Source organism: Chenopodium album, chromosome 14 (assembly GCF_948465745.1).
Source record: "Chenopodium album chromosome 14, dcCheAlbu1.1, whole genome shotgun sequence".
Classification (NCBI taxonomy): Eukaryota; Viridiplantae; Streptophyta; class Magnoliopsida; order Caryophyllales; family Amaranthaceae; genus Chenopodium; species Chenopodium album.
In genome coordinates, this window is record NC_137847.1 from 35668376 (window position 1) to 35680984 (window position 12609).

Genomic DNA, 12609 nt, shown 5'->3' on the forward strand with positions numbered 1-12609 from the left:
CACAGGAAATCTTAGAGATCCCAATTTCAATAGCAATTCAGCTAGTAGTCCTAGTACCTGTTACTATAAGGTGTTCCATAGACAATGAGAGCAGGTACAGTCCGCAATACAGTGTCAATTGGAATCGCAAAGTTAACACCAGAGGACATTCCAGAGCCTGCATTTAACAAAGTTTGATGGTAGAAAGATTCAGTACAGTATATTAGAATCAAATTCAGACAGTAAGGAAAAAGGGAATATGACCAACAAACATCACCAAACATTAAAATTAGCGAGCTTCCATGCTCTTATCTCCTTAAAATACTGCAATTGTCTTTCAGAATATGGATGCTTATCTCATATAACTTAAACCTTCCATTTTGAATAAATGAGATTTTGAACTTATAAACAGATGATATGAATTATTATATTTCTTTATTTTAAATTTATATTTTTTTGGGTTATAATCCAAAGCCAAGTACCAACCCAGATATCTTTATTATTTACCATTATCAATACAGCTTTAACCAAATGCGTCAAGAACACTTGACACATCTATTCATAAAGTTTTCATCTACATAGAAAATGAAAAGGAATATTTACATAAAGCTTTTTTATTTTAAATTTTATTTATTTATGTTAAATGAACGAACAGAGCATTTATTATTGAATCATAAAGTTAAGCAAACAACCAACATCAAGAGCAAGATGGGACGGGATACCTTCCAGGGAAGAATCCCTTGAACCTTACCCAAAAGGCCTAACTATGAGACAAATTTGCCTGAAAAAAATCTACAGTCTACTGTTTTAGTGTTTACCAATCAAATTAAGAAGTAAAGATTGAAACATGAGAAGGTAAAAAGTCGTATCTGTAGATTACAACAGGACACATCCAAGAGATTGAAAGAGTAAAACAATAGGTGTCATTCATATGAAATATAATAGCAAATCATGAGAAAATCAGCAAATTCAGAGTTAAGACTGCCAAAATAATTTTGACCGAATTATTACGTTTCTAATTGAAGTAAATTACTTGTTACTTGTAAAAGACGAGATTCTACTAAGTGCAAATCCACTGCTTTCTTCTTGCTTTGAGAAAACAAACAAAAAGATAAAAATATAATGAAATTTACTCACCTTTGAGAGTAAATGTCGCAGTATTCACACCAATGACATGACCATATGAATCAATCAATGGCCCTCCTGAGTTTCCTGATATCAATGTGCTAAAATAAGGATAAATTTTATCATAGAAAATGTAAACAAACTGCTGGTCCATCTTGTAAAAGAGGTTAGTTCTGTGCAAAATTATACCCTATTGTGGCTCTAAGAACTGATGAAAAACAAGTATAGTAATATGAAAGTATAGACTAACAATTGAGAAATTATTATTAAGCTATTCTCAAGTTTTACCAGCATTAATAGCAGCATCTGTTTGTATGGCTCCTCGAATGGCCTGTCCATTTGGAGACGGTATCTCTCTGTCCAGACCACTTACTACCTGGGTTAAAATTTAAAATCCCAATTACACATCATTAAGTATTTGGTAATTATGATCTATAACTCCGACAGATAAGAAACCAGCTTTAGAAGCAGTAATTTGGTTAGTTCTATTGCTGTAAAAGTGACGTTGTTATTCCAAAAGATAGCATGCGTATAGCATAAATCATCTATCAGTAAACCAGAAAACTATGATAAGAGCTACATGTGGGTAATGAACACCCCCCCCCCCCCTCTCTTTAAAAAAAACAAACAACATTTCACAGGAAAAGTTGTGAGGGTTTATCCACAGTTTAGGACTTAAGGTAACACGTAACAGCCCAATGCTGTATTTTTTAGTAGAATCCTGTCATTCTAGTGTATTTTCTGGTACATTCAGTCCTTAACAAGCAAAATGCAAATCTGTATAACTGAAATCTTGCTCGTGTAAAAGTGTATAGGTAAACAATGATAAATCAAAGCGGTTATTTGAAAAATGACTACCATATTATTTTAATGATATATAATATGATTGGTTCATTTTTTCACGTTATAAAATGGCCACAATTAGTCTTATAATTATAATATCTACAATGTAAATATAAATTTTGAAAATTTCAATCTTATATAAAATAAATACTTTTTGAGAATTTATAAAATAAGAATAAAAATTAAATAAATGAAACTAAAAATTTGATAAATCAAAAAAATGTTGATAATACTATTTAATACCATTAATAAAGTAATATAATTAATTACTTGAAAAAAAATATGTCACTTATGAACTATATAATCATCAAAACATTATGGTATTTCAAACGACTACAGTAAAATTTTCACAGGAATGAGGGGTAATTTGAAATTTCATTTTAATATATATACGTGATTAGCATAATAGGTGTTAATCCTCCAAATTAAAAAAATAAAATAACTAAATTAAGATCACGATTAATGTGAAAAACTAACAAGTTGGCCAACATTCAATAAATCAGCATATCGCATTAATCGCAATATCACTCTAGCAGTAGATAAGACATCCAACTGTTACTAGTATCAAATGTCGGCTTGCAAGGGTATACCCCAGTTGTTAGAGTGTTTTCATAACCATAAGAATTCCCAATAGCAAAACAGTTCTGTCCGACATGCAGATTACTTGATGTTCCTATAAGAGCAGGCGTTAACTCTTTTCCCTGAGGATCAAACTATACCAGAAATAAAATAATTAGAATTTACTCCAAAATGCAGAATTGACAGAATTATCTGCTATCATTTACAAAAACAGATGTACTACGGGGGAAAAAAATCCTATAAACAAGAACTGAAGAAAGCTGGGAGAAGATTGTATTGCCCTTACAGAAAATTGATTGTATATCCACATTGTTGCAATAAACAAAATAGAGACCTACATAACATATGTGGTAATGATTAACTAGTACGAAGTAGTATACTTACTGTATAAGGGTCCCAAATTACCAAACATGAAAAAAAAAAAAAAAAAATCTCTACTTTTAAATTTAGAAATCTGCTTCAATTTCTGTAAGAACTGTTTCTGATAATCACTTGCCATGTTACACTAACCTTGCCACCAGAGAAAACATCAAAACACTCTAGCATAGTGGCAATCACAGAGGGTGTATTAAATCTAAAAAAGAAAAGCTCCATCTCTCATCACCAACATTTTAAATGATTCTACATGCCCCAATGTTGCAAAGAGGTCGAAATATTACAATGCAAAAATAATGCCTCATCTGATACCTTAAGAACAGCCAGATCATATGTTGGATCAAAACCGATGATCTTGGCCTCAGTTGAAATTTTATTTCCTTTTGCATCTCCTACAGTCACCTGTAACATGTATTTCAGAATTCAAATTGTTCATGCAGAAGTAAGAAGGCATAATAGCCATTTAAACCTAAATAAGTATGAGTTGCAAAACCTTACAATACCGCAGTCCACTTTGATCAGTTGCCAACTTAGCCACGACATGGAAATTGGTAACCTATCAAACAAAAACAGTAATCCAATAAAAAAAAAAAAAAAAAAAAAAAAAAAAAAAAAAAAAAAAAACTCTAATATAGATGCATACAATTTCCTAGCAAGATTGTGGAGGTTGTCACCTAGATTTGAGAAGAACGGTTCGTGATGAGACGGTCTTTGACGACATTCTCTATGATTAGGAAGGTTGTCACCATGATTCAAGAAAAAAGCTCGAGATGTAGCAGCATTGATAGACGGCGTTCCCTAGGATGTGGAAGGTTGTCAGAAAGCTGAGGATGGCTTCAAGCGAAGTGATCTTCGACGACATTCCCTAGGATGTGGAAGGTTGTCAAAAATAGGAGGTGACTTCAAGCGAAGCTATCTTAGATCATATTCCCTAGGATATGGAAGATGGTCATAAAACAGCGGAAATTGGAGGCAGTTGCGGGCGTAGCAGTCTTCAGGCGATATCCCCTAGCATGAGGAAGATCGTCAAACAAAAATAGGTTACTCCAGAGACGTGTGCTCGACGGTGCAAGATACGCGTTTCTTAACTCTTTTATCTGTTTAACTAACGCTAGTTTTCAGGTATCGGCATTATAAGAATGATTTAGGATCGCAGAATGTTCTGAATCATTCTCCATCCCTATCGCTACTTTGACTTTCGTTTTTGAAACTTGTGTTTCTCCAAACTTAGTCAAAGTGGGGGCTTCTGTAGACACCCAAATGTGTCTCCCCAACACCAAACCCAGTGATGAATACCTTTCGCGACACTTGATTATCGAACGAGGTGAAGGTGTGAAAAGTCTAATGATGAGGATGTTTTTATTAAAATATTTCTCTTTTGGTTTTCTAAAAATATTTCTTTTCTTACTCCTATTTTATGAAAAAGAGCCAGTCCAATTTGGTTTAGTCCATGATAAGGGTCCAAAAATAGTGTAATTGGAATGGGCTCGAAAAGATCTTTCCAATGATATATTATAAGCCCAATTCCGATGAATTATGAGGAAGTTATGGAGTAAATTAGGCCCGATGATTTTCAAAGGTGGCCCGATGATCTAGAGGAGGGCCTATTAATCATTATCTTAAAAAGGATGAATTATTTAGAATAAAATATATTAAATCTGATTTCGAAAACTGTTTGGACGCTTAATTACCTACAATCGGTGTTGAAGGTAATTACGCGTGGAAGCGCTTCGTCGACTGGCGTTAGCCTTCTTCGCCTTGTGATGAAGATCGTCGTTTGGCGTTGGCTCCTGTCATTTGCGACAAAAGGAGTTTTATTCCGAATATGATTTTCTTTGATCCCGTGCTATTTTTCTATAAATAGGGGTCGTATCTCCCTGTTTTGAAATCATCTGCAATCATCATCGATTCACAACAATCATCTCTCTCTATTCTCTCTCTAAAAGCTAGAAGCTTCCTCTCTCTATTCTTTTTCTAAACCTTCTCTCTCACAAAACCACATACATTAGATCTAGACACACCTAGCCAAGTTCGAAGTTGTCTTCTCCCTAGACGTGAAAGGTTTGATATTTCTGAGGGTTTGGTCCCAAATTCCTATTTTATTTATTTAGTTTAATTGTTTATTATTTTCCTTAAAGTCACTAACGCGTTGTTATTAGAAAGAGATACGAGGCATCCAAGTAAGTAATTTTATTGTTATTCTTTTGATATAGAAAGCATGCTTTGATTATTTTGATTCCTAGCATCATGTTAGGATGTCTTATTGCTTCCTAGTATCATTTTTAGGGTTAATTAAGATTTCTAATATCAAGTATGATTATTGTGATGATTCCTATTTCTTTTCTAATATCATGTTAGTATCATGCCTAGGATCTTACTATTATCATTATGCTTTATTGAGATTTTTATGATGATGATGATTGTGATTATTATGTTGCTTGATATTTTTTTTATTGTTATTGCTTGATCACGCCCTCTCTTGCAGGTTTAAAGAGAATTTGTACTTGTAATCACGCTTAATAAGATCATTAATAATCTTGTTTAGGTTAATATGGTTATAATTTAAGTGATCGCCAATAATAGCTTTGTTTGTGCATTAAATTCAACCAACATAGATTAAACAGGTTTAGGGTAAACCTATTGGTTGTATGTTACTCAGAAAGCGCACATGAATACAAGGAGAATAAAGTAGAGGCCTATTTTTAGGGCAGGTTCAATCTCTTTTAGGTCGGATTTGTACCTTCAACCCCGAACTTCTAGTCATGGTTCCAGACCTATTGGAGTTAACGTTCTCCTGGATCGTTAAGGGGTGTAACCTTCATCCTGTGAATGGTTTACAAGTTCCTAAAACTTGTTGGCGACTCTTTTACTCTAGCTTCTTTCCCTTTGGATATCACCATGCTTAAGTGTATGATCACAGTGGGGCTCAAGTTGGGATGCTTGAAATATTCCCTACAATGACAGAAGAATCGAATTCAGACTCAGACTCAAACTCAGACAATTCAGACTCATCGAACATTGGTCCTTGTCATGTGGTGATGGAGATTCTTCTTCCACTTGGTGTAGTCACCTTCACGGTCTTTCGCCATTCTTAAACTAATCCTTCTGCCTGAGTAATGACCTTCGACGGGTCAAAGTTTTCACTTTGCAACACCGTTTGGATAAGCGAGGAGTTGTTGTCAATACGCTTAGGCTCACTTTGCAACACTGTTTGGATAAGCGAGGGTTTAGAGAATTTGTGGCATGGATAATCTTCCCCCTCTTTTACAAACTATCCATTTAGGGTGAGAGGGTAGTGATCCATTCGGATTTCTCTTTTCTGGGTACGAGCGTTTCTCCGTGCATTAATCTTTTCCAAGGCTCGCTTAAGATCCTCTAGGGTTGGTTCGAAACCAAGTCCAAAAGTATCTAACTTAGGAAGGCCATGTAGTTCCATTTGCTTTGCAATTCCTTTCTTCTTTCCTAGAGTCACTCCAAGAAAGTGTCCTTGTCTCCTAAGAATAGCGTTAACTGTCATATTTGAATAGAGGTCGTAGCGAAGAGAGGTCTTTTCATCTTCCTCAATTAAAGAGACCTCTTCAGCATTAAAGCCCCATAAATCTTCATCGCTTTCATCATGCTCCACGTTTATAATCGGTTTGTCTACCGCTTTGATTCTCATGGGGGAAGCATCGATCGTGATAGTAATTCCTCCAACTATATAGCCTTGACTTGTTGATGGAGAGATGAATGGATGGCCTTAAGGTCATGAAGCCAAGGGCGTCCCAATAATAGGTTGAATGTGGCTTTGATATCTACCACTTGAAAAGTAGTAGCATGTTCAATGACTCCTGCCGTAACGTTCATAGTGATAGTCCCAAGAGCTTGACGACGGGTGTTGTCGTGGGCTCTTATGCCTTGTATTGATGAAGACAAGTCCTCATCTTTTATTCCCAACATTCTTGCAGTTCGGAGTGGGAAAACTTTGATCGCCGACCAATTATCTACCAATATCATTTGGACATTCATCCTTTTACAGATCATTGTGAGGTTCAAGGCCTGGTTATGTTTGTCACCTTCAGGAGGTAAATCCTTATCAGAAAAGGTGATCAAGTTGATGGGACTAGGAATATCACTAGTGAAGAAGTTAGTTAATCCCTCGGGAGTGGTTTCTGAATCTATCCCTACTTTAGCCAAAGCGTCCATTACTGCGAGCCTATGCTCGTGGGATATGGCTAATAGCTTCCATACATTCATCTCAACCTTAGTCTTCTTAAGTTGTTTGATAATATCATTGTCTTATATAAGTGGTATTGGGACTTGTTGAGTGGTAGGGATAGGTTAGATTATGATGGGAGGTTGCATTCTTCCCGATCTTGTGAGAACATCTAAGGATGAATCTTCCTCCTCATCCCAAAGGTCATCGACGGGATAAATTGTGGAGAGTGGGGTTTCCTCTACATCTTTAAGGTAGACATCTTCGTCATCACTTTCCCAAACTCCATTGATACTCACATCCTTCTCTGGGTTAGCTCAGACAAGCTTTCCACTGTCGATGAATCCTTGGATGAGATCCTTGAATTTAAAACAATGTTCTATGTTATGTCCTCCAGATTGATGGTATGGACAATAGAATCTGTCCGTCCTTTTTAGTGATTCAAATGGTCTTGGCTTGATAGGTTTGAATTTTTCATTCTCGAAGAGCATTTTAAACATCTTTTCGTAGGAGGTCCCAATAGGTGTATAGACCTTGTCATTCCTTTTGGGAGGTGTAACCACATTAAAAGTGAATGGCTTTCTTTCAGTGGTTCTAGTGGGCATCATCTCTTCAACGATGCGCCTATTTTCAGCTAATTTCATTTGCCTGATGGTATCGTGGAGTAGCTTCATTAACTCTCATACCATATGCATGAGGATATATACCTCTTCTTTAGAGGTGAGTTCCTCGGTTTGGGGAAGGTCACTTATGGCATCGAAGAAAGTTTCCTCCTCTTCTTCAATAGCATGAGTTTTTTCAATTTGCCTAGTTTGATAAGGAGTCATAGAAGCATGGTCTTCCTCATCAGAAATTGCCAAAGAGTCTGAAAGTGGAGTGTTAATGGAAGCTTGTTGTTGCCAGTCAAATCTTGAATGGCTTCTTTCAACTTCCAACAATTTTCAGTAGGATGGCCCCTGCCTTGGTGATACTCACAGTGTGCATTGGGGTTCAATTAGCCGTCCTCCTTTCGATTGATGAATAGCCCATAGGTCCAATAGGAGTTATGAGTCCTTTATCATGAAAGCGATCAAACGCCATATCATAGCTCATGCCAATAAGTGTAAAGTTTCTCCTAAATGGCTTCTTTTGCCCTTGATTATTCATAGAAAGGACCTCATTCAAGTCAAAGGTGCTAACATTGTTTGAGTGGGTGGTTTTAGAAGAAGAAGGATTGTCATTCTTCTTTCCTTTCCAGCCACTGTTGTTGTTGTTGTTAGCAGCTTTTTGTTTTGCAAGGTCGTCCTCAATATCGATACCTATGTTGTAGACGGCCTTGAAAGTATCCAAGTTACTTTGGTATTTCAAGTGCTTTGAATACTTTTCTTGGAGGTTCTTGATGAACATCTTACAGATTCCTTATCGGTAGGGACCTCATCCATTTTAGCGGAAGTTTCCCTCCACTTATTGAAGAAGGAAGTAAACCCTTCGTTTTCCTTTTGTTTCAGCATCTCGAGCTCCCTATGGTCAATCTCGACTTGTATGTTGCACTTGTACCTATCTATGAAAGAGTTTGTAATGGCTTCCCAAGAAAAAGTCTTCTCCTTGTCTAGAGAGAAAAACCAATGTTGACAAACGGTTTCAAGGGATAGTGAGAAAAGTGAGGGAAAGATCTTTTTATCGACTTTCTTAATACTCATTATGGTCTCGAAAGCTCTCAAGTGAAAGTAAGGGTTATCGGTTGGCTTGAACTTAGGGATGTCACTAGCATTGAATTTTTGCGTAAGAAGTTCCTTGTCCACTAAGACCTCTTATGAGCTAATTCCCTGGAACTTATAGTCATTGAAAATTTTGTTTAGGCTTTCTTCCATGCGCTCAAGCTGAAGTTGCTTGGTAGGGTCATTGACTTGAAGAATAAGAGTCTTCATCATCTCACTAAGGTTAGCCATGTTTTGTCTAAACTCATTAACTTCTTCTTAAGTGGCCATGATCACAAATTTTCTTCTGTGCCGGATTGGTTTATCGAAGAGTAGAATTGAATAAACGTGTTATCCTTGATTAACCGCCCTTCTCTTCTTGACAAACTGCTATAATATTAAACCATTAACTTAATGACTTGACTCGAATTGATTTTGACTTTTATTAGTTTAAAAGACAAAAAAGTGAAAAATGGGTGCATATTTTGGGAATCAAGTTACAAATCAAGTTATGGTTTTAAAACAACATAGTTATGTTGGGAGGATATAATATCCGACTTACCCCCCCCCCCCAAAAATGACGGAAAATGCGCAGACAAGACTCGTAGACATGGTCATGGTGAAACTCATATACAAAGTGTGTGCTATTTGATTAATGAGTGAAAGTGACATGCTTGACGCTTGTGTAAGACCATGGGATTATGTGCCTAAACTTGATTAAAGACCAAATTATGACTCGGTTATTAATTAATAAACCAATTAGACTCGACGCGAAGACTTGAGAAAGAAACTAGACCATCGCGTGACTGATGGAACTGTCGCATCGCGATAGAGCCATTGCGGCGCGATATTACTATCGCGTCGCAATGAACCCTGATGGTTCGCGCCACAAGCTAAACCTCAGCGTCATAAATTAAACGTCAGTTTGAACCTGTTTCCAATGTTCTGGTCGAAAAGGGTGAACCTAAAGTCGTGCTAAGTCATGTTAAGTCAAGTATTATTAGACTTTAATAATCCAAATTAATTAATTAATTAATTAATTAATTATAGCAAAGTCCTTTAGTCATTAATCAGTTTATTTAGACTTATTATTAAACACAAGTTAAACAAACAGTTAGCTTAATCACACATAGGCTATGCACAAGTAGTCAAATAGTCACAATATGATGCAATGAGTTTGCAACCTAACCATGACTCTAGTTCTCTAAAGTTCAAGGATTATGGTAGTTAAAATAGGGTTCATGGTTATGAGTCCTAATGCATCGTGTGGAAACCTTACCTTTGGAAGGGTTGGCGCGTATGGATGGGACTCCGCAAGTTAAACTTGCTTCCATGGTTTGGTGAATTCACAAACTCGGATGTACCCTTTGTTGCACGGAGCGTTCGATTGGGTAGATAGAGTGTGAATACCCGAGGGCTATAGCCACATGTAGAACACATATGGTTTTCTAAAGAGAAGGAAAAAATTCAATCTAAAAGTAAAATCGATCAAACAGTACTCGAATCAATAAAACAAGAAGGCGGACTTCTGGCTTGGATTGGAAGAACTCGGTGCGAGGAAACAGAGTCCATCGCACAGCGATGACTCTATCGCATTGTAATGAAACCATCACGTCGCATAAAGCCATCGCACAGCGATGGACGCTGTTGTCTCGCGATAGTTCCTACATGCCTCAGTTTACTTGCGACTACTAAAATTCACGGATATTACGACTGTTTACTTGCGACTGGCCAAAAAACGGTCGCAATAAATATTATTTGCGACCGTTTATTAGCCCGTCGTAAATTTAATTAATTGCGACCGTTTTTTAATAAATTGCGGCCGTTGTAACGGTCGTTAAAATTATTAGAATTTATTTTTTTTTCCAAAATAATTACGACCGTTCTAAACAGTCGTAAAGACGGTCGTAACATTTTAATTTTTTTTTTTTGTTTCCCTGAATCCTAAACTAAAAGAAAGTCGGGCTTTCTTATTTTCAAAGGGGAAGTTTGAAGTAGAGAAGAAGGGGGAAGAGGGAGAACACGGTCGCTGCTCCGCCGTTGTTCTCACTGACCACCTTACTCCGTCCACCGACGCTACACAAAGGTATGCCGTTCTATTTTTTTTTGTTTTTGATTTTATTAGTTTAGTTAATTAATTCGAAAACCCTAACTTTGGGTCTCAATTAGTTCGAAAACCGAACTGAAGCGGTCGCTGCTCCGAAGGTGTTCCCACCGGTGACTTGACTCCGGCCGTCGACGCTACACAGGTATGTCATTTTAATTTTGTTTTTTTTCTTTTAATTTTATTAGGGTCGTTATTTTGTGCGAAAACCCTAACTTAGGGTCGCAAATCAACACCACGCAGGCCCACCGTCGCCGGATTCCCCTCCTGCTCTTCCCTCCTTTGTTTTCCGACGGCGGTACTCAGGTAAGTCGATGTTAAATTTTTTTTTTTTGAATTTCAGTTTAATTGAGGGAAAACCCTAAAATTTGGGTAAAAAATTTCTCCTTCGCAGGCCTACCGTCGCCGGTGTCCTCTTCTGTCTTAGCCTCCTCCGTTAGCTGTCCACCGTACTCCAGGTAATTCATGCAACTTGGTTTTTTTTTTAATTTAGTTAATTTGGGAAAAAACCCTAAATTTGGGTCACAAATCAACTCCTTCGCAGGCCTATCGTCGCCGGTTTCGTCTTCTATCCTACCCTCCTCCGTTTTCCGTCCATTATACTCAGGTAAGTGGCTGATTTTTTTCTTTTTTTTTTTTTTTTTTTTTTTTGAAATTTAGTTAATTTATGCCAAAACTCTGAATTTAGTGGATGGTTTTGTGCATTTTCACATGTAAAATTACATTGGCCATTTCAATTAGTTTTCAGGATTTAAATTAGTTTTCTCCATTTAAAATTGGTGGATGGTTTTGTACATTTTCACTTGTAAAACTCTAAAGTACCTTGGCCATTTAAATTAGTTTCCTGCATTTTCACATATAAATTTATGTAGTGGGTAAAAAATTTAAGTATATTTGGATGTATTTTGATTGGAATAGACATTTTGTTGGTATGAACTCATGTGTTAGCTAATTTCTGTTTCCGTTTAAAAAAAGGATTCTTATAGAATTGTTTTAGCTTATCGAAATTATTTACATGATGATAATCCTTGATTAAAAAGGAGAAATGTGAAGTGGGGACAAATGTATTATGCGTTTCTATGGCTTTTTTTTTTATTTATTATTAATTATTTTAAAAATATATGTGTTTATATGAGGGGTTTGTGATAATTTTGATGAGTAAAAAGTTAAAAGCTTGTGAAATCGACATATATATGGTTAAATCTCTTAATAAAGAATAATATTTATAACATCAACTTTCCCGTTCAAGTCATGATAAGGACCTTTGGATATCATTTCGATTCTAATTGTATCTTATGCCATTATTGTAATGAATACAAGTTCAGTGTGTATGATTAATGTGAGTTGTTTTTCATAGTGTTGTAGATTTTGTAACCATGAAAAGGAAAGAGCGTTGGTGGATGTATGATAGATACGATGGCCGTAATACCCGTAAACTTAGGCAAGAGTTTGTGGATGGTGTTGAACAATTCATACGGTTCTGTGAAGCTCATCCTGAGAGCCCGGGCGTAGATGAAGTAAGATGCCCTTGTCTGTTATGTAAGAATAGACGTCTTCATGATGCAAACACAGTAAAACTCCATTTGTTCAAAAAGGGGTTTATACCTGATTACTATGACTGGGTTTCTCATGGTGAAGGGTTTCCTACATCAAGTGTAGAGCAACCAAATACGTACCGTGAGATGGTTCTCGATGCTCTTGGGAGTAATCATGAACCATCGGGTGACGATAGT

General features: G+C 36.5%; 1 protein-coding gene and 1 long non-coding RNA gene across 2 annotated transcripts; one reads left to right on the top strand and one right to left on the bottom strand.

The window, feature by feature from the left end:
• On the bottom strand, positions 1 to 3368 carry LOC145579174 (protease Do-like 5, chloroplastic). Its single transcript, XM_081636431.1, has 5 exons — positions 3214 to 3368; positions 2538 to 2660; positions 1393 to 1480; positions 1117 to 1191; positions 1 to 157 (listed from the first exon to the last, which is right to left on the bottom strand). Exons 1-5 carry the CDS (start codon positions 3310 to 3312, stop codon positions 51 to 53), a joined length of 492 nt encoding a protein of 163 aa, XP_081492557.1. The 5' UTR covers positions 3313 to 3368; the 3' UTR covers positions 1 to 50.
• Positions 3369 to 11113: 7745 nt separating this feature from the next.
• Positions 11114 to 11468, top strand: LOC145577469 (uncharacterized). The gene is made up of 3 exons (XR_014098803.1): positions 11114 to 11182; positions 11271 to 11334; positions 11421 to 11468. It is a non-coding gene; the product is annotated as an uncharacterized LOC145577469 (long non-coding RNA).
• Positions 11469 to 12609: the final 1141 nt, after the last annotated feature.